Consider the following 27,510-nt stretch of genomic DNA (forward strand, 5'->3'; position numbering starts at 1 on the left):
AGATAATAAAATGCAGCAATTCCTGTTAGCCTTAATACCCTTCCCACTTCTTCTGGAGAATTTGCAGTTCCTTAAAACATTCAAAGTTTGCTTGATTACCAATGCAATTAGTTTTGCAATACAAGCACTAGATGAATTCAAACTGTAAAGCCTGAAAAAGAGAAGAGGACAAAGGAAAAGGAAATAAAATACAGGTGTAAAATTAAACCAAAAGACTAACCCCTGCCCCCACATGAAACTGTCTGCACTGAAAGTTAAGGCAGGGCAGTTACAGAAAACAAAACTGAGAATTCTAAACCCATTGGTACACTGTGTGGAAGCAGAGACGTTAAAACAGTGAACTTAGGAAACTCTAATGCATTAACAGAATTTCAGGATCATGGAGCAGTTAAAAAAAATATGCACCAGAGAAGTTTCCATGAGAAAGTTCAGAGCTGGTTGCTTCTTTCCATAATTTTAAATGCAGTTTGAGGGAAAGTATAAAGCTTATCATTCTCTCAGCGCTGAGGGGGCAAAACATCTTTGCTTTCACAAGGTTTTTTCCCTCCTCTTTCCTATTTTAATATTATTATTATTATTTTTTTTTTTAAGTTTGAGGAAAAGTAGTCTTGCAGTTAAGGCATTGGTTGGGGACTTAGGAGATCTGTGTTTGGTTCCCAGCTGTGTCACAGACTCCTTGTGTGCCCAAGTCACTTAATACATCTGTGCCTCAGTGAGCCACCTGCAAAATGGGGATAATAAGCCTTCCTTCCTCCTATCCTTTTCCTGGCTTTTATACTGAGATAGTCAACTCTTTCGACAGTGACCATCTCTCACTAGGTGTGTGTACAGCCCCTAGCAGAATGGGGCCCTGCTTTTGTTTCGCAGACTTTAGAAATAATAATCACGATGGTAATGTAATAGAAATAATAATAATTTAGTTAGCGAACACATTCAAAACAAAGGGCCTGATTCTGTGAGGTACTGGGCACCACCAACTCATACTGAAGTCAACAGTAATTCAATAGGAGCTTGGCCTGTATTAACTCCACCACCCTGAAGAATATTTACACTGTGATTCTCTTGTGATCATCTGACTTCAGGAGCTGTGACTTTAAGAAAAAAACACTCTTATATTAGAGCTATTTACATTTTTAGGTGCTCTTATTACATCACCTTATTTCCTTAGCTGCAAACCAAGCCTGCCCAAGGACTAACTGGGCACAGCATGCCAGGGGCCCGTGGGCCACACAGAATTTGGATGTAGATATGCACTCTTCTTTTTATCAAAAACTGAGGCTCTCCACCAAAGCGTTTGCTCCTGCTTGTTCTTTCCTTGATAGGCAAATAGAGATGCATGGATGTTTCAGTTCATCGGCAATACAAAAATAAAGGCTGAAGCTGATCAGGCAGTTGCAGAGAGAAGGGGACCAACTGGCAGGGCCTGAGGAGTTAGAGCCTCACTTGCACCAGAGCGCCACTTGGCTCACTTAAGTCAAGGGGAGGCCTCAAGGCTGCTGTAGCCTATGCCAGTTTGTAATGTTGGCTGAGAACTGTCGGACTGTTGTGCCATCCAGGCATATCCTCCTCCTCCAGCGGGCCCCTGCCCTATCACTGGCACAATGCTATGTTAAGTGGCCAGCAGATCATGGTGCTACTGTCTCTATGGTGGACTGGGACTCATTCCCACCAGTGAGAGCAGGTTTAAGGCTGGTTTGCCCTTCCTGGAGGCCAGCATCCGGCTCTTATGTGAATATCTGAGAACCTTTAATTAGGGATGGATTAATTGGTTCTGCAAAAAGACTCGCCAATCCCTCCTTTCAAGAACTAAACGGAACGCAAACCTTTTGGAAGGTTCTGGATTGTTCCCATAGGTCTGTTCATAGATGTTTCAATCACGACTGGACCCGAAAGCCCCCAAATAATACTAGAACAATTGTTCTAACTGTATTTTCAGCATGGACTACAGCAGAAGTGGTGGCAACCTTATGAGAGAGCCTGTTCTTGCAAAATTTTCAGCAGACTCAGAAGGTTAGAATAGTGTAGACAAAGTTTGAATATGAATCTGAACTGAACCCAAACTCCACATCTTTTGAGGCTCACTCATCACTACCCCTTTGGGACAAATGAATCCCTTACATAAGACCACTGACACCAATGGAGTTGCATTCTCTTAGTACAGGGGTGGGCAAACTTTTTGGCCCAGGTGCCACATTGGGGTTGCAAAACTGTATGGAGGACCAGGTAGGGAAGGCTGTGCCTCCCCAAACAGCCTGGCCCTCACCCCCTATCTCCCACTTCCGACCCCCTGACTGCCCTCCTCAAAACTCCCCACCCATCCAGCCCCCCCCTGCTCCTTGTCCCCTAACCGCCCCTCCCGGAACTCCCCGCCCCTAACCGCCCCTGGAACCCCGCCCCCTATCCAATCCCCTATCCAACCCCCCTGCTTCCAGTCCCCTGACTGCTCTGACCCCTATCCACACCCCCACACCCTGACAGGCCCCCCTGGGGCTCCCACGCTTATCCAACCTCCTCCCTGTCCCCCGACCATCCCCCAGAACCTCTGCCCCATCCAACCCCCCCCTGCTCCCTGTCCCCTGACTGCCTCCTGGGACCTCCCACCCCTTATCTAACCCCCTGGCCCTGGCCCCCTTACCATGCCGCTCAGAGCAGCAGGAGCTCGCAGCCCTGCTGCCTGACCACGGCCAGACATGCTGCCGCGCTGCTCGGCAGGAGCACACAACCCCGCCGCCCAGAGCACTGCCCACGCGGCAGCGTGGCTGCGGGGGAGGTGGGACAGCAGGGGAGGGGCCGGAGACTAGCCTCCCCGGCCGGGAGCTCAAAGGCCGGGCAGGACGGTCCTGCAGGCCAGATGTGGCCCGCGGGCCATAGTTTGCCCACCTCTGTCTTAGTATGTCTAACGTGGACAGTTACACTGTGGTGCATAAAGGTTTAGCTATGCTGTTTTATTGGGAGATGCTCCACTGTTAGGAGTCAAGTGGTTTCATTCCAACACATCATGCTGAAAATTTATCCCTGCATTTTCCCCAGGGTTGGGGTAGCTACCTACATGGAGCCAGATCTGATGCCACTGTTGCCAACTCTTTGCAGTTGTACTGCAAGTCTCACAACAATTGGTGTTTTTCGTAAAGTTCCAGCTCCGGCAATTAGGTGATTATAGAAGAATCTCAGGTTTCCTTTTTTTAAAAGGAAGTTTCTAGCCCATATGATTGTGGAGGAGAGCTTGGAAACGTTAACCCTAAAGGCTCAAACACCAGAAGGCCAATAAAAAGAATTTCAAATTTATTAATTATTTTACAATCTTGTAATTTTGAAGCCCATGACTGATTTTGAGTCTTGACTCTTGATTTTTGAACACTTGGGATTTGCAGTGCTGCAAAACCAAAAGAATTCCATTGAAACCAATGGATTTTTTTTTCAGATTTGCCCAACCATAATAGAGATCAGAACCTCACTCCTTCTGTTTAAAAGATTTATGTAAATACCTTATCCCTTCCTTCCTCCTGTCATTTTAAGATGCAGCATAGTTAAGATTAAGTTTCAGATCTCCATGAATGTGCTTTGCTTTTGCCTTAAATCATTTCCCCATTCCACACTGGCATTTTAGAGGAGAAAAAGCAGTGTTGTAATATGAAATTCAGAATAAAAAGCCTCTTCCAAAAGCTAGCTGTCTTTATTGGGCTCATCTTTTAAATCATGTCTTTACTGTACACTGACTTTTCTTTTACAGTATAGCTATTTTTTTTCTTTTTTTAAATGGAGATATACCTATCTCATAGAACTGGAAGGGACCCTGAAAGGTCATCAAGTCCAGCCCCCTGCCTTTACTAGCAGGACCAAGTACTGATTTTTGCCCCAGATCCCTAAGTGGCCCCCTCAAGGATTGAACTCAGAACACTGGGCTATCCCTCCCCCTGAACATGGATACACTGTGGACAAGAGTTTTTGTTTTCATAATCTATTCCTGACACCTAACAAGAAATGACGAGCGCTGTTCCAAGAATTGGCAAGAAGGGACAGGTTGTGGATGAGCAGGTTTCTCTGACTCTCATATACAGATCAAGTGGGAAAAAGAAAGGGGGAGAGGGTGGAGATTATAAAGAAAAGAGAGGCAACATGTTCCTTTGGAGACAGAGTGAGTAATGCAGCTGGCACACAGCCTCGCCACTGCCACAGAGTTCCAAACATACCAATCCCGCAGATTCAGCTCTTTGGACAGAAGAAAGACTGGGTGGAAGTTTCACAAATGGGGATGGGGTTAGAACCATGAAACAAACTCAAAACCCCGCACTCCTCATGCAAAATATGTGAGATGTGTTAATGTGGGATGTAACAGGGCAAGATGTTCAATGGAAAACATTGTACAGAACTGTTTCTGCTCTAATCAGATCGTACAAAAATTTCACTTTATGTCCGTTGGAAATTATAGCAGCAGAGCTCCAACTTCGTTCCCCTCCCACAAGCTAGAAATGCCAGGCCTTCTACAGTCAAGGTTAGCTGTTCTGATGCAATTCACTATCTCCAAGGAGATGAGCAAAATGCACATAGATGAACAGCACACAAATGAGGAAGATTTTATGGACCCAAGGCCTTTCTATATAAAAACTCCATCATCAATTTCTCAGCAATGTATTCTTTACAGGTAATGGGCCTGTCTTCCAGTAGGAGTTTGAAGCCCTAAATAGCCTGGGATCTGCCTGTCTGAGAGAGCATCCGTCTTCCCATGTCACACTAGCTCAGTTATAGTGCATAGACGGTCTTACAATCTGAATAGGCAAGAGGTGGGAGAAAAGGAAGTGCTATAATACCCATTTTACAGATGGGGGGCTGAGGCACAAAGAAAGCGAGTGACTTGCCCAAGGACTATACATGTCAGGTCCTTATCTGGTCCCCATCACCATTGTATATTTGCACCTCACAATCTTTTTTAATGTTTCCCCCTCAGTGAGGTAGGGCAGAGCTATTATCCCCATTGTACAGATGGGGAACTGAGGCACAGAGAGACTAAGTGACTTGCCCAAGGTCACACAGGAAGTCTGTGCTGGAACCAGGAACTGGACCCAGGTCTCAAGCCCCACTCCAATGCCTTAACCACAAGACTATCCTGTTCAGAGATCAAGCTTGACCTACCTCATTGTAAGAGAGAGGTGGCAGCTTGTACTCTCCACAAAGGTCAACTGGCTAGAAAACTCATTCTCCCACCCTTGAATCAAAACAGCTGGCATTTGCCAACAGTACAAAACCTTCTCTCTTCTTGGATGGGCTGAAGGTGGGGTGTTGTGCTGCATGGGCTGGTATGTGAGCTTTTCTCATTGTACTGTGCTGCTGGGTGACATCTTTGCGGATAACTGTCAGGGTGCCTAGAGCCCACGTAAAGGTATTTTTTGTGTTTTATTCTTAAAAAATAAAATAAAATAAAAAAAAATTAAAAAAAAAATCAAAAGAATGAACATCTTTTAATGATCACTTTTCTGAAGAAAAACAAAACAAAAACAAAAAACCCCACCAAAACAACCATTTTCAGCCTATGAATAATTGTTTGGTTGGTATAATCATAACCAGGTGCTCCTTGTGAAATTTCAATGGGGCATGGTGTAAGCAGTGTTCCTCTTGGTTCAGGAATGAAGATATATATCTCCCCCCTCTGTTGCAAAGCATGGAGGAGAACTTGGTGCACCATATCTGAAATCAGTCCTGCACAGTTATGCAAAACATGTGTGCAACTGACACCTCTTGTGTAATCCACAGTGTAATCAACTCCTATCAACCACCTCCAGGAAAGAAGGAGGGGCATTAGATGGGGGAGAATTCACAGTTAGATCAAACAGAAAATGGGAAACTAGCCAGAGAGGTGCAATCAGGTGAAAATATAGTTCCCCTGATAGGAAACCTTCAGGATAAATTTCATTGCTTTTCACATACAATTTCAAGTAGATATGCAGAGAGTCACACAGGGTTCACAACAGGTTCACTATAAAAACCGCGTCTCTCTCTCTCATTTTCTTTCTCCAGTGATAGCCATCAATATCTTAGCACTGAGGCAATTCATAACAGCAGGTTGCTGAGTGCATGGGAGAACAAATCAGCAGAAGTCTTGTCCAACTCCACTGTGACATGGTGTTAACCAGGTTAATTTTTTTCTCCAATCTCTCTTAGCTTCCCTCAGGATGGCAAAAATACCTCGCTCACCTTAGCAGTCTTGCTTATTATCGGAGTCACTGGCTAGTTTCTTGTCTCCATTTTACATGGCCCCATAAAACGGCTAAGTGATAGCAATGAAAGCTGGGCCTAAAGCCACATACTTCAGATCCAGAGTCAAAGTGTCCTAAAGTGAGCGGTTTTTCAGGTCCTTGCAAGAACTGTCAAAGCCTAGCTGACACATTAGATTCGCTCCCAATATAGGCCATGCTGAGAAAGGCTTTTTCCAGTGAAAACAATGTATTCCCTGCTTTTAAAGCAGCTGTAGCATCGAGCTGCTCAGACGGGATAGATCCAAGAAAGTGTCTCGTTTTTCCTCTGCTCCGGCTTACTTAAGTGAAAACCATGTTTTAACATCAACAATGAGGGCAGGCTCATGGCTGCCATCTTGGGTTGTCTCCTGAAAAAGTATCTGCAGCCAGCTAAGAAATTTGTGGTGTGGCAGGATTGTGTGTTGAGCCTATCACAATGTTAGTGCAAGGACAAGCCCAAATCTCCAAAGAGGGCCCTATACAAGATGTGCAAATGCTTAGAGCAGCACTTAGGAGCTTAAATTCCTGTTTATGTGCTTACATGCCATTCAAATACAAGATTTGTGTAGTGACTATCATCTTGGTTCCCACCAAGGATTGACCCCTACATCCTCCAGAGCCTCTACAGCTTGAGTTAAAGGACTCAGGCCCTTTTAAAATGTGTCCCCAAGTCTTCTAGCTGAGAGCCTGTCCTTTATATATCAGGCACACAGAATCTTCCTTAGGTGCCTATGTTTGCAAAGTGGGCCCTGTATGTATAAAGGCAAATGTTTTAAACTGGGATGGCTGAAAACTGGCACTTACATCCAAATTAAGGGAGATAAGCAGTCTGATTTTCAGAGGTGTTAAACACCCCCAGCTCCTAATGATTTCAACTGTAGATGATCAGCGCCTACAGATTTTCCCTATCTGTAAAAATGGGGTAATAATATGTTTCTACTTCCCATGGGTCTGGTGTGGATTAAATAGTTAATGGTTGTAAAGTGACTGAAGATGAAAAGTGCAGCCTAAGTACTTCATTATTTATAATAACCACCTTTACCATTTTGCCGGAGATAATCAGCCAGTTATCAGAGTATAATACTGAAGTGGTGAGGGTAACACTATGAAGTTCCTTCCACTTAGTAATTAACGCATATCACTGTTGCACCAAGGATATGTAAAACTAAGGAGATAATACATAGCTCTTCATAGCCTTGGTGTAACAGACACTGGAATATTTAAGCACTTATATGGCTCTCCTTATTTCAGAATCCAAGCACCTCACAATCATGAATGCATCTTACCCTCACACCACCACTGTGATGTAGGGAAGTTCTCTAAAAACATCCACTCAATGTACAGCAGCAGTTAAAAAAGAGAACAGAATGCTGGGAATCATTAAGAAAGGGATAGATAATAGAACAGAAAATATCATGTTGCCTCTATATAAATCCATGGTAGCCCACATCTTGAATACTGTGTGCAGATGCGGTCGCCCCATCTCAAAAAAGATATATTGGAATTGGAAAAGGTTCAGAAAAGGGCAACAAAAATGATTAAGGGTATGGAACGGCTTTCGTATGAGGAGAGATTAATAAGACTGGGACTTTTCAGCTTGGAAAAGAGACAGCTAAGAAGAGATATGATTGAGGTATATAAAATCATGACTGGTGTAGAGAAAGTAGATAAGGAAGTGTTTACTATTTCTCATAACACAAGAACTAGGGGTCACCAAATGAAATTAAATGCAGCAGGTTTAAAACAAATAAAAGGAAGTATTTCTTCACTCAACGCACAGTCAACCTGTGGAACTCCTTGCCAGAGGATGTTGTGAAGGCCAAGACCATAACAGGGCTCAAAAAAAGAACTAGATAAGTTCATGGAGGGTAGGTCCATCAATAGCTATTAGCCAGGATGGGCAGGAATGTTGTCCCTAGCCTCAGTTTGCCAGAAGCTGGGAATGAGCAATAGGGGATGGATCACTTGATGATTGCCTGTTCTGTTCATTCCCTCTGGGGCATCTGGCATTGGCCACTGTTGGAAGCCAGGATACTGGGCTAGATGGATCCTTGGTCTGATCCAGTAGGGCCATTCTTATGTTCTCATGATATTATCCTAATTTTAGAGATCGAGAACTGAGGCAGAGAGTAGATTAAATTAACTTGTCCAAGGTCACAGAGGAAGCCTATGTCTGAGCTAGTTCTAGCTCAGCATTTACCCACAAGACCATCTTTCCTCCAGGACTACCACCTCCAATTTTGGTCCCCTCCCCCCCCACCCCAGTCTAGGATGGAAATACAAAAGTAGAGAAAATTTAAAACAGGGCAACAAAAAGGGCAAAAGGATTGGGAGATAAGATAGAAGACAAGATCAAAGAATTTATAGGGTGGAGAACAGAGATGACTGAAGGGGCACAAAGGACTATAGTCTGTAAAAGCCATCAAAATCACAATATAAATAAAGAAAAGGAATTATTCACAGTCCCAGGTGATGGTATTACAGGGAACAGTAACCTCAAACTAATGAAGGGATAGTGTAGGTTACATATTAGGAAGAGATTCATAGCTGCGAAAGCAGATGGGCAGGGGCCTGGCCTCCCCAAGGAGCTAATAGAAGCCCAACCACTTAAAATGTTGAAGATGTGATTAGATATTCTGTTAAGAAGGACCACTGCACCATAGGTAATAGTCTGATCACATTCCTTTGTCTCTCTGATCCCACTGACATCACACATACTGTATTGGGGTAGCACAAAAGCCTAGAAGAGGAAGATTTAAACTGGTTTACAGAAGTCAACTCCTCCCCACCCCCAAATAGATTTTTTTTTTACATATGTTGGGCCTGATTCACTACTGGGTTACAGGGTCCCACTGGTGAGTCAGGCGAGGCCCTGTATTCTCTATCTAAACAGCAGCTCTAACAGTAGCGTGACAAAATCACGCGAGGGATCGAGGGCCAAGCTGCCTGCCCTGGTCACAGCCCCTTTGTGCTGCTTGAACAAGGCAAAGTGGTCAGAATCTGGCTGCTGCTGCCAGGCTGAGAATTCCCCGACCCCAGGTGTGCGTGTGGGGGAACGGTCAGCTGGCACTAAGCTAGCAGAGACCGCAGCCACGCCAGCTGCCTTACCCCGTGCTGGCACAGGCAGGGAAGGACCCGTGAAAGGTCGTGAGTGACAGGCTGGTGGCAGAAAAGAGTGCCGCTCCTCTCTGCCAAGTTACAAACGGCCCTTAGAGACCATATCCAGCTGTTGTAAATTAGAGCAGCCCCTCCTTAGATTGGGGCTGGGGCAACCTGAGAATCAGGGAGCCATAACCAGCTCCTCCCCATGCTGAGCAGAACAGATTGCAGGAGAGAATCTGGCTTTACCAGCGCATTGAGCAGCTCCATGACTCCCGTTTCGTGCAGCAGCTGCTATTCCCTTCCATTCTCTGACCCAGTGGCCTTCCAGAGGAGTTTTGGATTACCTGGCTGTGTGGTAAAGGCCAGGTAACACATGTTTATGAGCAGACCATGATCCTTAGAAGATTTTCCGGGGGGGGGGGGGGGGGAGAGAAAGAGAAAGAGAGATTATTGGACTCTTGAATAGTATCAAGTATCTCTCCCCCCCGCCCCTAAAGCCCAAACACGCATGATGTTTTATTTTCTTAAAAATCAACACTCATCATTACCAGAAAGCGAGTGTTTGGTAAGCCCAGTCCACAGTGTTCTGCCCTCATTTGCCAAGGCACTTCTCCTATTTGTCTGTCTTATCTGTAAGAAGCAGATCTTCTGGGTTTAACAGCTGGCGATTGACTCATAACTTCTGCAACTATTAGGGACTCCTTAAGGTGGTTTATCTTTTTAAAAACACGATAAGCAAAATAAACTTTAGTCTTATAGTTTGCGGCGAAACTGTATCTCCTTCAGAAAAAGTTGTACAATAAAATCAAAATGTGCTTTTTGGGGGGCTGGGTGAAGGTTCCTGTAGCACTTTTAGAACACAGTGGTGGGTGATGCTAGTGTCCTGGCCAAGATGGTCACTCAAGAGAAAAGGCTCAAAGGCCCAGATCCTCAAACTTATTTAGGCTCCTAATTTCCACTGAAAAATCAATGGGAGTTAGGAGCCTAATTGGCCCTTTGAGTATCTGCGAATGATTAAAACTTAGTATGGGAGATATACCTCAGTACATAATGGCTGCTTGGGCTAGGTAGTTGCTGCACTGTGAATATTTACTACCATCAAAGTACTCGGAGGATGAAATTCCTTCTTGTGCAGAGGGTCATGCACCACTTAAGCCTTCAAAATTGGGTCTCAGAAGGAAATAAATGAAGCACGAGCCTTGTTCTGGAGCTCTGCTCAGGAGTGAATTTCACCTTGGGATGCCTGGAGTATGGAAGGCCTTGTTTCAAATCAACCCCTCTTCCTTTTAACATATTTTAATCCTTTCACCTTTTCAATTCATATTTGAAACAAGGAACCAGGCACATAGGAAACCTAAGGTTTTCCAGACACTACAACAGAGCGAAGGACTGACTGAAGAAGATACTGCAAGCACTAATAGGAAAACAGCAGCCATCCCAATGCTGTGTATGAACTAATAACATTTAAGAATCCAAAGACTAACAAGCAAATAACAAAGCAATTTCATTACGAGTAAGAGATTAATTCCACTGACTTTAACCGAAACTGCACAAGCAAAACAGGCAGAGAGAGAAAGTCCTGCCTCATTTTGCAGAAGCAGCACCCAGTAAATAGAGCTACGTGCATTAGATCATCAAGACATACTCTCAACGGGTTATCAAACACTGTTGTTAGCTGGTGGTGGAAGCAGCTCCTTACCGGTGTATAGGCACCTAACTCTCCCTGAAAGAAACGAGATGTACATAACTTGGAGGATCTGGAGCCTTACAAACCAACCCCTACATGCGTATCACATATTTCCTCTCTTTTCCAAAGGGTTGGCTCTCGGCTCATGTTTAACTTCTTTTCTATCCATAATGTATTCAACGCAGGCAAGTCCAGCTTAAAATACTGAGTGAAATCCTGGCCCCACTGATGTCTATAGCAAATCTCCCACAGTGGCAAGAGCTTCACAGACTTTAAAGTCAGAAGGGACCATCATGATCGTCAAGTCTGACCTCCTGCACATCGCAGGCCACAGAACCTCACCCACCCACTCCTGTAATAGACCCCTAACCTCTGGGTGATCTGTTTTTCAGTGCTGTGCTTGTTCTTGCAATATTCCAGCTGGACTGACTGAGAAACTAGAAAGCTCAGACTGAGTCATTAGCTCAGGTAGAATTAGAATTCCTCCTAGCTCCCAGTCCTCACATGCCCATACCCAAAGTTTTACCTGCTCCACTCCACTGCGAGCGCGTTCCAGTTACTAGAGCCCAGGGTGTCACAGAAGGCTGAAATGGACAGCCCTTACTCCTCCCTGAAGAATGCTAACTCATGCAAGTAGAACCATTGGTTTCAGTGAGATTACTGGCATGGTGAATGTTCATCAACATGAGTAAGGGGTTCACAATCAAGGCCCTAAAAAAATGAGACTTCAACCCAAGAAGCGTAAAGCAGAGTAAGAAAACTGCCTTTCCGTAAATGGATATTTTCACGGCTAGTGAGCCTCCCAATTAGGTATGCCATTTTTCTTAGATGCTGTATGGATTTTGCTAAGATCATGCAATTTTTTCTGTGCTGTTCTTTTTAAAACAAATGCTTCACTGGCTTCCTTTCGCAAACGAAAAGGATACCATTAGTTCAGTGCTATTGAATAGCTCTATAACAACACCATTCAAGTACAATAGGGGAAGAAAAAAAAACAAAACAAATATTTGTTACAAACAATCATGATAAAATTTTTAAAAACTGAAAAAAAAATACCCTGGATGCATACTTTACATTTACAGCAGTAATTCTGTGTGTTATATCCATATATATATAGCTCAAAGAATATATATATATTTTATATATAAAAATGTTCTTTTTAATGTAGGCTCTTTTGTTATCTATAACACACACAAAAAGAACATTATTAAGGCTGCAAAGTCAAAGCACTCAAAAATCAGGAAAATGCCAGTATAAAGGATGCCTGTGTAACCTTAATTCAGTCCCCTTGTGCATAAGCATTATGACACAGTCTGTAATTACATGATCGCATACTATTTTTTCCACAGGACCCCTGCCTTATTCAGTGCACAAGATGGATGCTTAAAGAGCAGCTATTCAATATTATGTTTTCTCCTCGTTGTTCTATATGTGGCCCCAGGCCTTATTTACTACGTACAATTCAAACCCTACTCTGAAGACAGAATAATAAATTCCCTTATAAGTTCTTCTATGGCACTCATCACTAGAGTATCTGAGTGCTTCACAGACATTAATGAATTTATTTGCACAACACCTCTGTGAGGGAAGGGGTGGTATTATCCCTATTTTACAGAGGAGGAACTGAGGCTCAAAGAGATTAAGGTCCAAGGTATTCACTAATTTTGGGTGCCTAATTTGAGATGCCGAGGATTTGATTTTTCAGACTACTTAGCATTGTATCTCACTTTATATATTCAAGGCACAGCTCCCATTGACTTCAGCTGAAGCTACGAGTGCACAGCACTTCTGCAAATCAGACTCCCAGAAAATGAGGAACACAGTCTTAGTGTCCACCTGGGAAATGCTAGTTTAAGTGACTTGTCTAGCACCACTTAGGAATTCGGTGGCATTGGCAGGGATAGAATCCAATTCTCCATGGCAGCATTCAAGTGCCTTAACCATGAGATCGTCCATTATCTTCCAGTAATCCTCTACCTCATTCACTACTCACCTGCCAACTTCTGCAACACATGATGCAGGGGTCTTAAAGACGACAGCCTCCTTCACTGCACAACCCTAATTCATTCCCAGAGCAAGTCCATCCACGTACTGAATGAGGCAGAATTCCTAACAGTATGTGATCATGTAATTAAAGACAGTATTATAATATGCATGTCCAAGGAGGCCACATTAAGGTTGCCCCAGCAACCTTAATTCTGGTATTTCCTAATTTTTGAGTGCTTGACTTTGCAACCTTAATGCTCTTTTAACATAGTTGTTGGTTTTTTGTTTTGTTTTTTTGGTAAAATGCATAACACACATTTGAGGATCTCAATGCACTAGGTAAACACTACTTTGGCTAACAGCACTCCTGTGAAGTAGGAAAATATTATCCTACATCGTACAAATGTAAACGAAGCCATAGGGAAGTTAATTATGGCCTGATTTTCAGAGATGCTGAGTATCCAGCCTAGCAAGGAGTTTAATAGGAGTTCTAGGTTTTCAGAATCTCAAAAATCAGGCTATAAACTATTTGCCCAAAGTTCTAGGAGACGTGCGAGGAAAAGCCTGGAACAGAACCCAAGGCTCCCGACTAGCACTGCCATGGCACCATCTTTGTTTCCTGTGAAGTCTTCCTTGGGTACATAAACTGTACAGAAAAGTAGGTGTTTAGACTGTGGCCAGAGTCAGAATTCCTGGGCTTTATACCCAATTCTGTTGGACATCTTGGAACAACAAACCTCTCTGTGCCCCAATTTACTTAGCTGTAAAATGAGCATAGAACAGCATATACCTGTGTCACAGCGGTGTTGTGGGACTGTGGGTCCAATACTCCAAATAGTTACTATCCTATTGAATTCCCATGAGTCTCTCTAGTCCCAGTGAAGTCCAATGCATGAGTCTACTCCCATGCATAAGATTATGGATATCCTGTATGGACATCATAACCTTCCTGAAATCAAAGGGGCTACAGATGGGAGAAAATATATACACAGTAGTTTAGTAGAACTGCAAATGTCAGTAAAAGGTAAATAATCACAGTAGTATATAATTGTAGGCTCAAACCCTTAATTATTTAAGGCTAAATTATGCCAGAACTACACATGTTCAGTGGTACCTATGCGTTGAATAATACTTTCATTTTGGGGCTACTTGCATTGTAAAGTACTAGTGAATAAGGGTGGCACAGTATAGCTTGTAATGTTTCTAAGTACTGAGATCCATGGATGAAGATACTATGCAAGTACAAAGAAAACAGAAATACAAAAAAAAAAAAAAAAGGAATAAAAGAGAAACTGTCAACTCAAAATTTATGTGCAGTGCAGTTGTAGCTGTGGCAGTCCCAGGATATTAGAAAGACAAGGTGGGTGAGGCAATATCTTTTATTGGACCAACTTCTGTTGGTGAGAGAGACAAGTATCACAGCTAAATGCACTTAGGTGTGATGCTCAGAGTACCTTGCCCAGACCTGAAGAAGAGTGGTGTGCTCCAGTAAAAGATATGAACTCAAAATCTATTCACTTTAAAAGAAGTTCCAGGTACTTTAGCGGCCTCTGACATGCTAATTTCTATGGGTTTACAATCACATTTTCCTATTTTTTAAAATGTCCTCCTTTGTTGTGTGAAAGACCCACACACAGAAGAGGGGAAAACTGACTAATAGATTACACAGGGGAAACAGTGAAACTGGCTAAGTGGTGTCATAAACACAAAGTGCCGCCAAAATCACAGACTAAACAAGCTGAAAAATTAGGTGTTTAAAAAAAAAAATTCACCAGTCTCTTTCTCCTATAGTACTCTTGGGTGTTTCCTGTTATGAATAGTATGTAAACAATATTTCAGAGAAAAATGTGATGTTTAATTTGACGGTGTCCTTTTAATTATTAAAATTCATTTTAAGGGAAAGAGTTTCACACATGTTGAAATAATGGGCCAGATCCTCAGCAGTGCAAATAAGCATAGCTCTCTGGATTTAAGTGGAGCAATGCTGATTTAAACCGGCCCAACTTGGATCTGGCTGAAAGAGTAGTGCTTTCACTTCAGACCAGACTGAGGTCTCATATTGCATCATTATCTTCATTCCCAGGTTTCACTTCTGACGCATCTCGTTTTATGACTAGGGAAGGAAGAAGAGGCAAAGACTCTATGAAGTCTACTAGACTTCTTTATCAGCTTCTTTTTCTAGACTATTAGGACCAATCTATTAACATATAGTGCAGTAAGGGGAGTCAGTAAAAAAAAACAAACAAACAAAAAACCCCCCACCTCTTAGATAGAAGACACTCCCTCAAATGAAACTGGAGTTCGAAACTAAAAAGGTAGAACTTGCAAGTGCAAGTGAATCACTGAGGAGCACATGTTCCGCTGGCTTCCAATAGGATTTATACTTCTAAGTGACTTAGGCACTTTTGAAAAAATCTCACCACTGAACAGCAACATTTCATCCTCATGCAAAAAGTACAAGATCCGCCTTATATTTTCACACAGGAAATGTGAAGAACCTATATCTAGGTAACAATATCTATAGTCATCTTATAAAAACGATCTTAAACCATAATGAGTGTGTTTTTGTAATATGGGTTATTTTTTTGTCAGGATTCATTTTTAAAAATAAAAATATTTTTTGTTTCACTAGATTTCAAGCGGTTATGGTCAGAAGAATGTGTGAAATTCACCGCGTGATACTCCATATGTATTTTCTGCTGGGTACCAAGAATCACATATTATTACAATACGTTAAACAAGTTCATCAGTAAAAAGGAAGTAGAACAGTTTCCAGACAGTCTAATTATCTCTGTTCATTCAACAATTAAAAAACACAGTCTCCCGTAAATGATATCCCCCCAAAAGATGAACATTCTAGGGGGACAGATAATGGTGGGTGATTTTCACTTTTTCAGGGGTTTAGGGGTTGATTGTGTCTGGCTACCCCATAAGTGAGGAAGTTGGGCGAAGAGGGTACAAGTAGTCTGGCCCCTTGAGATGCCCATGTGCAGGGGCCAGACACAACATGCATGACCTTCAACACAGGGACTGCTATAGTCAAGTGCCACTGACAGCTCTGGACTCCTTGGGGGAGCCAATAGGGGGTTTGAAAGGATGTGACCATAGCTCCAGTGGAGCTGGTTTGAACAGGGGGGAGCATACAATGCATTCTCTCCAATGGGGGTATAATTGCTGCATCCTCCTTATGCTTTAGGAAGCACTGTGGCTTAATGGCATGCCTGAGCCCTACAAGTAATTAGTGTCTCTGAATCTTACCAATGTTACTAGGTGCCAACAGGGAATGTGACATGAATAGTAAAATACAGTTTTAAATGAACTAATTTATTCTGATCATTTTGGGGATTTTACAGATGCTCAGGGCTTAAGATGTCGACACAATCTAACGCCAAAGTCAGGATGCATCTAACGAGATGTGCAAAGGGAAATGTGTCAGCATCCATGCAGGAGCTCATTCATACAAGAGGTAGGTCTGAACCACAAAGTCCTGATCTGGATTTTCGGTTTCCCAGAGTTCAGGACTTGGTGTGTCTGGGAGCCCAGAACTCATTCAGCAGGAAATGTGGTTACAATTTCATAACCTACTTTGATTTAACAGTCACGAGGAAGGAAACAACAAGGAAGAGGAGACATTGGAGGCTCACCAGAGTGCGTCCTGAGGTGTCCTGTGAGGGCGTCCCTTCTCCGGCAGGCATAGCTGCAGAAGGGACATTTGAACGGTTTTTCCCCAGAGTGTAACTTGATATGCCTCAGCAGGTTCCCCTTCTGCGTAAAAGAAGCTCCACACTGGTTACAATGGAAGGGGCGCTCACCTACAGTGGAGAGAATCATCAAGAAACCATCGAACACAGAACACACAGACCCAATATCCTATTGCTTGTAACAGAATATAGTGCAGCCATATCTAAGTCCACTATCACCCAATTTAAACCCACCACAGATCCTTTATTTAATCTCTTTGTAACATAGGACTTGCTGATGCTAAAGGCTCGCACTTCATGATGACTGTGGGCAATATTTTCAACAGTGGTTTTGGGTGCCTCAGTTTTGGGCACCAATCGGAGATGCTTTAAGAGGCCTGATTTTCAGAAAGGGCTGAGCATCCACCCTCTGAAAAAGGTATCTGAAGCTGGGCAACCAAAACCACTAATCACCATAGAAAATGTAAGCCCACTGCTGTGCTGCTATCTCTGTGGCTTGCAAATATTTTTATTATAGGGCCCCATCCTCAGAGGGGTTTAGAACAGTCACAAAAATTTACTTTGGGTAGATATCACGGTCTCAACGTAAAAAAAAACCAAAACAATTTGTTTCCTATTTTTTTTAAATAATTAAAACCCCTTTTAAGGCTCCTCTGCACTGCTAGAGTGATGCAAAGGGTCTTTAGTGTAAATGAGAATCAGGCCCAAATAGCTTTGGTAAGTAGCAAACATGGTAAGAAAAGCTGCACCTAGAAAAAGGAGAAGTAAACAGAGTTGGGTTTTAAATAACTTTTATTTAAAAGTTATCTCCATTATGAGAGTTTTGTCTTAAAGTAGAAATTAATAAGCATTTAATAAAATCATTTCTGTTGATATTAAAGGTTTGATTTAACCTGGGATGGTTGTGATTCCCCCCCCCCCCCCCCCAACCTAAATGACACAGTTTTTCATTAAATAAATTAATAATAATAAAGTAGGAAAGCTGAAAAAAACCACAAAGGTTTTGTGAAATGAAACACAAAACTTACACAACGTGATCCACTTTGTAACATACTTAGTCTATCTCAAGTCAACACGGCACTTAAGCACGTGCTTAACTTTAATCATATGGTTAAGCCCTATTGGTTATAAAGGAAGTCAATGGGATCAAAGCATATACTTAATGTCAATCCTATCCCTAAGTGCTTTACTGAATTAGGGCCTTAGACACTGAGATGATTTTATTAAGGCCGTGATTCAATAAGATACTTAAGGATATTCCTAACTTTCAGCATACAAGTAGTATCATTTATTATTTTAAGCTCATCTCCTATTACAAAGCTTTGGCCAAATCAATCCCAATGTGGTGAAGGCATGTTTGGTTCGATAATGAGCTGGCTGGAGAGGAGTATTAATCTTTTTTTAAAATAATTGACCGCATTCTGTAATCAATTGTCCAGTTTTCTAGTATTTTAGTTCCACAGTTTTGCCCCCTTTTGAGGCAATGATCTGTGACGCAACCTCCTTCCCAGACACAGATTTAAGGAAGAAATCTGGACTTTCATTTGTAAATGCTAAAAGAGAGGGAAGGAACTCAACTATGTGCCATCAGCCACATTTCAGCTTCTTCTCCCCATTCTGGGCTCAACGTAAGACCTTTGTATTTAGGATCAGTCATGTTGGCTAAGTAATGGAAAGGTTCCATAGCTTCACTAATCATTTTTCCAATTTTGCTGTGTGTGGTTTCATTTTGTCGTTGTTAATTACATTAAACCACATTTACATGGCATCTGCAACAGGACTGTCATCAACCTGTAATCTGTCACATACCTCCAAAACCTTTGTCAATTGCTGTTGTAAGATTAATGGCCCCTCGTTGTATAAAATGCATGCTATGTTTTCATCAAACTATTTCTTATGTCTACTGCAAATTCCATCATGTGTGTTGGATACAAATTTAGAAATGTAATCTTCCTGAGAGCATGACTGAGTGTTATTAAGAAGCTGGGCCATAAATCCTCATTTTTTCAATCAACCAACCGCTGATGGTAATTGGGGACTATTTTTTTTTTTTTTGAACTTTCACAATGTGCTTTAGGGACTGGGTTGGGTGTTCCATTTCTCTCAATAAGCTTGAAATAGTGTGCTGAACACCCAAAATTGAGAAGTCTAAGTTTCTATTTATAAATGGCTTATGAAGGGTTAATAAATGAGTAATAGATGCAATAAACGTTACAGACATGAGTTGTACACATTATTGATGGTTATAAGCGTGTCAGTAGAACGCGATATAGATTGTTATAAGTAATCTCTTGACCTTTTGGACTTTATAATTATATATAACAATTGATTAGCCACTTATTAAAATCTCTATTCATCATTTAGTAACCCTTTATGAACTATTTATAAATGTAACATTAATATCAAGTGTCACCAAAAAAGATTTCTAGTACCAAAAAACTTAAATATACATTATATTTTTGTAAATGTGTGATGGCAGAAGTTCAAAACATTTTTTAAAAACATCCCCTCACCCTCTTCCCAAGCAAAAAATAGAAACCCCTCCAAACCACTGTGAAATCCAGGTGTTTCACACCTTGGACATCTCCCCCCCCCAAAAAAAACACAAACTAACAATCAAAATTTCTGAAGAGTGTGGTTCCCTAGAAGAGTAAACTGAGGTGTCTATATGCTCTTGGATTAACTGTAGGTACCATACATTAACTTCAATCCCTTGGCACAAAGAAAATAGACTAGGTAATGGTTACAGATTATTCCTTTTTCTGAGGTCCTTCTGCTTGTGGACTAGTCTGATGATAATTTTTGAGGTATTTGGCTTTTACAAAGGCAAAACTCAAGCCAACAGTCATGTGGCTAAATATTTAACTCCTTACATGAGCCAAATGCCCACTGAAGCTTACTAGCCTATTCACAGTTGACCTGCAATTTACGTAAATCATTAACACCAGAAAAAGTGGATATAAAACGTTACCACTCTTGATCTGTTACTGTTCTACACCCACTTTGCACTGGTGTAAATGACTGCGCAAGGTGTAAGGTGAATTGGGCCCTGGGAATTTGGACCAAGTGGATTTGGCAGGGTGTGGCCCTTCGTAGCGAATTTTAACTATATTATATATAGAAGTGGGGGCCAAACTGCGCCTTGTGAGTCACATGTGGTTCTTTTACAGTTAAAGTGCAGTTCTCCGCCTACCAGACTGGGGGGGGGGGGGGAGAGGGAAGAGAGGGGAGCTTGGGGATTGTGTCCTGCAGCAGGGTGGTAGGACTAGAAGCTTCTGCCAGAGATGACTGGTGCCTTCGGAAAGTGTGGTGTGTCTGTGTGCACAATTTAAAGGTTCATGCCCCACAGCTTGGGCCCCCCCAGGCATGCTCGCCCTCTTACCCTGAGCAACCCCTCCCTGCAGCTCCCAGGTGCTAGCTCCTCGCGGACAGGCAGCAGCAAACCGCTGGGAGCTGCAGGGAGGGGCTGCTTTAACTTCCCAGGGAAAGGCAGCAGCAAGTGCAGCAGCTCTCCCTGCAGCTCCCAGTGGTTTGCTGCTGCCTCTGCCCACAGCTGCAGCTCCCAGCTTGCCGGCTCCAGCAGCTGCCGTGCAGGGAGGTGGCCTGGCAGTACCACGTCACTGAGGAGGGGACAGCAAACCCTGGCAAAAATCTGAGTGGGCATGTGACGCCACACGCCCCCCCCCTCCCGACACAAGTCACCTCTGGCTTCTACCCAGCGGGGAGGCAGGTCTCAGGGCTTCAGCCTTACCCTCCCATCCCGGGGCTCAGGTGAAGCCCCGAGGCCTGGCAGATGCACCCCGGCTCTCGAACTCCTGAAGAGTATCATATGCAGCTCAGAGGGTCAATAAGTTTGTTCACCCCGATATATAGCACCTTTGCTATAGACTTTACAATAGCACAAATTAGTACTGCTGATCTGGGGACTGGACTCGATGACCTCTCGAGATCCCTTCCAGTCCTAGAATCTATGAATCCTAGAATCTATGAATCTTTTGAAATAATACAATCTGAAACCAGGACTATGTACTGATTAACGTCCTATTAATGTTTTCTGTCTTGTACAATATAAATAGTTCAAACATTCTCAAGAAGCAAACCAGCTCCTTCTCTTCTTAACTGGACTGCTTCCACGTACAGTCATTCCCCCTAATAACTTCAGCACGCAAGTGGTGGGCAGAGGTTTCATTATGAGTTATCCTCCTTTATATTTCATCCCAATGTGAAATACAACTGTGCCATTCTCAGCATCAAAACAGCAGTTTAACTGGGGACCAGGGGTATATCCAAACCTGACCTGCTGCTTTTATTGAGACGCCGGTCCAAACGGCTTGCAAAGTATTGAAGACAACATGAGTAGCCCTCATAAGAAGGCAGGTAAAATAAGTTTCCTCCGAAATTCAATGAATTTCTTCCTACACAGAACTGCCACTTGCTTTTTAAAAAAGCTTCATTCATTCTGGAGATTTTAAATGGGGAATGAAGGAGATGGAGGCATTGCTGTACCAAATTGCTGTTGTATGTGTTTCCAAACATATTATACCTGCATACTCTGAACTCAGGATAGCACTAGCATCTAACCCCTCTGTTAACAACGAGCAACACCTCTCTCCATAACTTTTCTCATGGAAGTTAACAGAACTGTCTGCAAACTAAAGCAATGGGCTTAATTCTCATTTGCACAAAGGACCTTTTTACATTGCTACAGTTAACTAATTCAATTAATTAAACTTAATGGAAGTGAGTGTTAATGTAATTATTTTGCACCTGCCTTTAAGGCTCCTTTTCCCTACTAGAATGGTATAAAGCAGCCTTTATGTAAATGAGACTCAGGATTAAACTGACTGAAGGTGTCAAAGTCTGGCCCATAGAAATAAAGGGATTCTGATTTTGACAATTGTTTATTTTGCAGACAATTTTGCTGTTAAAAGAATGTATTAAGCACCGAGAGAGGGATACTTACAAAACGGCCCTCTTCACCTCCTCATGCTAAATTGCTTTGCCCAGGGAGGTATGAAAAAAAAAAAGGGGTTAGTTTAGTGTTAACGATAACATTAATTTTTCACCCTCCTTGTAAAATTGTTTTGGGTTATTTTAATTGAACTATAGGAAGAAATATTTCCTCTGGTGCGTTAGTTGCCTCAACTGCTCTGGGAGCACAGACGAAATGGTAGCTGTACTGCTAACCTATCAACAGCGAAAGCAGAGCAATCAGCCTTAATCTGAGCAACATAAAAAGTAGACGAACTCATTCCATTTCCATATTTGTTGTTTTGAATCCTTCTGAGCTTCTTGGTCTAGATGTTTACCTATTGCATTGTATTCCATTAGCCAGTTAAGCGATGGGGCTAAACATCACTTTAGAACAGTGGTTAACTACAGAACAAGCAAATGAGTAAGAAAATTGAGGGTTTTACTTGTCTTTATTTTGGATAATCCCACCTCCAAGGGGGGATTTTATTTGAATTCTTTTATTAATTTCTCAGTCATTCCTGAGCTCAAATAGTTTAAGGGCCCGGATTTTCAAGAGCACTCAGTACCCACATTTTTGGCCAGATTTTTAAAAAGAGCTCAACTCCCAGTTAGTCCCTTAAAATGAAGAGGCAAAAATTTTCAAAAAACCCACCAATTCTCATTGTTAACAATAAGAGCTATTTAGAAAACCCAGCCTCTTCATTAAAGTACTAAATGGGAGCTGAGCTCTTCTGAAAATCTGGCCATTTATTTACATGCCTAAATGGAAGATGCCAAATTCTTTTGAAAAATCTAGCCCTAGAACGTTTGCTCCATTTAACTAATGCCAAATAATATCATGGTGCAAGAGGCAGTAGTCTAGGCATTAAATCAACTTAATCCTTTCTATACAAATATTTGACAGTCCGATGAAATTAATTCTAACCAGGGAATATGTCCATCTATTTAAATTTGTTTGTGATTAACCATATTAAGCATGAACGTCTTGAATACCGAATAGCACAATTGGGTTTTTTGGTCCCAAATCAATTGTGCCAAAACAGCCTTATCCCTGCATAAAAGAAAAAAGTTAAACAGCATTTTCAGTTGTTCCAAGTTCTGTATGTGCATCTGCAATGCTATGAACGTGACAGTAGGATTTGGTAAAAATTCCTTCCCTGGTACATCAAATATACATTGCAGTACTAACATGCAGGTGGGGTGGAACCAAAGGCTTGAGAGTTTCCTGAGGAGATCACCCAGAACAGCAGAAATGCAAAATTTCGCCAAGGCGAAAGTAGTTAACATAGGTGGGCTCGATTGTGATACCCTCATCCACGTTGAATAGTATCTTGCAATATGAGTAGTCGCACTGAAGGGAGGCAGTATGACCTGGTGGATAGAGCACTGGACTGGGACTCAGGAAAACTGGGTTCTATTTCTGGCTCTGCCACTGGCCTGCTGGGTCACTTTGGCAAGTCACTTCACTGCTCTGTGCCTCAGTTTCCCCATCTGTAAATGGGGATAATGATACCGACCTCCTTTGAAAAGCACTTTGAGATCTACTGACGAAAAGTGCTAGATAAGAGCTAAGTGTTATTATGGTGATGGATTAAGTTACTATTCAGTGTGTGTAAGGGTCTCACAAACCTCACTGAGGCAATAGCATGGCTACAGAAGAGCATCAATGTACACAGTATGGTATCAGCTCTGCTGAAAGCGGGAAGATACGAGAGGGTTTGGTTTTTTTCATTCCCATAAAGGGCCAAGCCTAGAGGGATGACAAATTCACTTTTAAACACATTAGAATTCCTTGTTATTTCTGTAGACAAATTGGATTCTTGACCCTACTTTTTTTTCCCCCCTCTCTCCTCGATACCGCCAAACAAGAGTGCCTGGAGTACCCGATGACAATATTACCTGATTATCCAACTACTGCAGTAACACAAAACTCTTAGAAAGATGTTGCTACAGCCTCCCGCCCCCCGTATGCAACAGCAGGGAGAATGAAGTCTCTACTGAAAAGAAAGAGGATGAATGAGAAGGAAGATAAATTAGCCCTGATGTGCTCTTGTGAAATGAGCTGGGACGCTGCCACTCAGTGAAACTGTTCCACCTTCACATCGCATCCCTAGGCTGAATGTTACGGATACATGACAAACAAATGGAAAAGCTGCCCTTATGCATTTGGAAATGGCTTTACCTGAATGATCAATACCTTAAAAAGTGCAGGATTCTACGGTAATGGTTGCTACCTCGGCAGGAGCATTATGGGCTCCATTGTGGGTTTACCACAAGCCCAGAATCAGGGGCATCGTGAAACTGTGTGGTCACGGGAGCAAAAATCTGCGCCAGCCCTATGCCTGTCACAGCTTACTTCCCTCTTCCTGTGTCTGTTCAGCCGCACTAGCTGGTGTGTTGTAGGGGCAGAAGGGACCTCACCAGTAAGGGAGGGGGAGGCTATTATGCCTTTTGTGATTAAAGCAGACCATGCCAAAGAGTAGGAGGCCATCTTGTAACTCCTTCTTCCTCTGAGTGAGCCACAATTTTGCCCTATGTGTGTGTGTGAATTATGATTATTACGGTAAGCTGCAGTGTTTGGGACAGAATGGCATCAGGCTTTAGGGACGGGATCTACCATTTTCTGGAGGGGAAGACAGCTGAAGTTTCTGCAAGGCAAACAGTGGGCCAGACTGTGCCTTGCAGTGTACGGGACATATCAGCTCTGCAGGAGAGGAAGGGGAGTCAAGCCCCCACATATGCATTGGCCAGCAGAGCTGGCTGGGGGCAGTGGGATGAGGAGTATGCTACGTCATGGAAGGGCCGATACTGAATCCTCACCAGTGGAAAAGGGGAGGTGTCTCTGGCGCACAATTCCTTCCCAGAGTTCCCTTGGGGGCTGCACAGCCAGACGCAGCCTAGGAGGGCCGAGTCCAAAGGCTCAGTCTAGCCCGTTAATAGCTACTGCTGATGAAATGGCAGTATAGTGTTTTAAATACTATCCTTGCTATGGTATTTTTAACATTTTACTTTTTGCCATTAAAGACAAGGATGTGGACATCCAAGCAAATTCCTCCTTCTATGGACATGCCGCTGTAGACGGTGAAGCAGCAGCACCTAAAATAAAACAACGGGCCAGCTGGTTCACTAAGAGCTACACAGTGAAAGGAATGCCCATTTCTGTATGCTCGAAAGCATCTGTATAGAGCCGTGCATCACAGCCTCTCTGCTCAGGGGCAAAGAGCCGGAGCACTGTAGAGAAGCTCTAATGGCTTTACGAAAACAGCAGTGTGTTATGTAATCCTTAGCTACCCGTGCACATATAGCTGCCTTAGTCTGCACAGTAGAAGGCAAATGTTGTTGTTTAAATGTGGGCGCCTAACAGGTGAGGCACCCAAATCACCCGTATGTCGAGGCACCTAAATAAAAGATGTGCTGACAGAGCTCCATTGTCCTGTAAGGACCTGCCAGTGCTCAACACCTCAGGCCGGTTTTAATTAGGAGCTTAAACTAGGGTTGCCAGGTGTCCGGTTTTCTGACTGGTCGCTAAAAGTCTGGTTGGCCGCAGTAACCGGCCTCCGCCATTGCGGGGTGGGAAGAGCAGCAGCTGGAGCAACATGGAGGAGCTGCTCTCTGCTCAGCTGCTGATGCCTGACAGAGAGCAGGGGCAGGTTTTGGGACCGGGCTCGCAGAGGTAGGTGCTGCTGCCCAGGTGTGTGTGGGAGAATCCTGTCCACCCCCCCTTCTGCTCCACCATTCCCCAATTGCCCCTTGCCCCAGGGACCAGCCCCCACTGTGCCCCAGTTGCCCTGGCCTCTTGGGAGAAGAGGCAGGGCAGGGGGTGTTCGGTTTTCAGCAATTAGAAAGTTGGCAGCCCTAGCCTAAATATAAAATGTAGGATGACTAACTTGGGCACTCAAGGTGGACCGTGTAGCCTCTGATGTAGCTACTGTACATCTACTCGCATGGGTGCATGCGCTACTGAAAACTTACGGGAACTCTTTACAACCTGGGGACTCAGTACGCTGCACTTTCTACTAGACCAATCTAGTAGTGGGATGTCAAATTGTTAATCAATCAAGATTTCAGTTCGCTAAGTAGTGCTTTTCCTCTGCTGTAGCTGCCAATCTGTCTGAAATCATGAATGCACCATATATGATACTGCAGTGCTTTGCATTATACATATATGCTAATTTTTATCAATACAACTTGTGTAAAGAGCATTCATTTATAATTAAGGTTAAGATTCTGTCACAGGTATTTTTAGTAAGAGTCATGGAAACCCACGACCTGTCCCTCACTTTTACTAAAAATACCCTGTGGCAGGGGCTGACCGCTGCTGCTCCAGCCCCAGAGGGACTGACTCAACCCTTGCTGCTGCTCTCGTGGGCTGGGGCCCGCTGACCAGCAGCGGGCCATCAGCCAGCCGTTCAGCAGCCCAGGACTGGCCACCGGTCAGCTGTTCTAGTGGCCACTTCTCTGGCAGCCCAGGGGCTGATAGCTGCTCCAACCCTGCCCCAGAAGACGACAGAGGTCCTGGAAAGTCATGGAATCCAGGTCCTCCGTGACAAAATCACATCCGTACTTATACTATGTGTATTATTGCTCTGTGCAAAAGTTCTATTGATCTCTTGATCATCAATTGCTCACTACTGAACTGCAAACTATTCAGTTCATAAAGGGATAATACAAAGTCTTTTCTTACTCTTCCTTAACACCCCCCCCCCACACACACACACACACACTAGTTCCTAAGTACAATATCTGAGTGTGGACTGTCTGTCACACCATTAACAATATCAAAGGCATGAGGCAAGAAAGAGCTTTCCCCTTCCCGGAAAGTTAAGTATATCCTTAACTTTAAACATATGCTTAAGTCCCAGGACAGTAAGCACATGCTTTAAGTGCTTTCTTGAATTGGGGTCCCAATCTGAGTGCAGCCCAAGGCTTTCCCCAGCAGGGCCGCCCGGGGGGGGGGGGGGGCAAGTGGGGCAATTTGCCCCGGGCCCCACAGGGGCCCCCACGAGAATATAGTATTCTATAGTATTGCAACTTTTTTTTATGGAAGGGGCCCCCAAAATTGCTTTGCCCCAGGCCCCCTGAATCCTCTGGGCGGCCCTGTTCCCCAGATACTTACATGTCCCATCTTGAAGCCTAGTAACTTTAGCCACTTAGCTTTGAAGAAAAACGTATGGGATCACACACACACACTAAAGACATGGAAAAGAATGACACCTGTCAATTCTACTTGTGCTGAACTCTCACCATATTACTGCTGGGCAAGAATGAGAACGTCTGATTTCCAGACTTCTTTTCTTTGCTATTCCTAAGAACTGAAGGCCGGCACTCAATGCCAGGAAAGGTTTTTGCTTGCCAACAATAGAGCGTCACCAGAACTTTGAAAGAGCAAATCCATCCCAATCCCCCTTCCCCACCCCACCCCACCATCCCCTATTGTCACCCTTGATTACAGAGGCAAGAGAAGAGTGGTCAGGTAATATCAACATCAGATGCCACAGGCAGTCATCAGTTTTTCTTTCAGCTGCTTACCAGTGTGGCTCCTTTTATGTACCATAAGCACATTGGGCCCAATGCAAACCATGCCACAGACGTCACATTTCAGTTTACCATTCGGAAGCCGGATTCCTCCCTCGCCTGACAGCTCCTGGATCTTTCTGTTGTCCACCATCTCGTTGTTCTCAGTGAGGGGTTCTTCCAAGCTGCTTCCTTCATCGTGACCCCTGATCTCATCTTCACGGCTTAGGGGTTTCCTGTCAGACTCCTCATCGCTTTGCATTTCTAGCTTTACTGAATTTGCTGAAATGTTAAAAAAAGATAAACAAAAAAAAAA

General features: G+C 43.3%; 1 protein-coding gene across 5 annotated transcripts in view; it reads right to left on the reverse strand.

The window, feature by feature from the left end:
• Nucleotides 1-27,510, reverse strand: part of IKZF2 (IKAROS family zinc finger 2) — a 130,882-nt gene that overhangs the window by 30,261 nt on the left and 73,111 nt on the right. For 3 of the 5 annotated variants that reach the window (XM_065413074.1, XM_065413073.1, XM_065413072.1), the window contains exons 3-4: nucleotides 27,288-27,476; nucleotides 16,650-16,817 (exon numbers count right to left, since the gene is read on the reverse strand). The exons of 1 other annotated variant lie outside the window; for it this stretch is intronic. In XM_065413074.1, coding sequence (XP_065269146.1) covers nucleotides 16,650-16,817; nucleotides 27,288-27,476 — 357 coding nt within the window. Of the gene's footprint in view, nucleotides 1-16,649; nucleotides 16,818-27,209; nucleotides 27,477-27,510 lie in introns of all 5 variants that reach the window. One more of the 5 variants, XM_065413076.1, reaches the window with a different exon arrangement.

This window comes from Emys orbicularis, chromosome 11, assembly GCF_028017835.1.
Source record: "Emys orbicularis isolate rEmyOrb1 chromosome 11, rEmyOrb1.hap1, whole genome shotgun sequence".
NCBI lineage: Eukaryota > Metazoa > Chordata > Testudines > Emydidae > Emys > Emys orbicularis.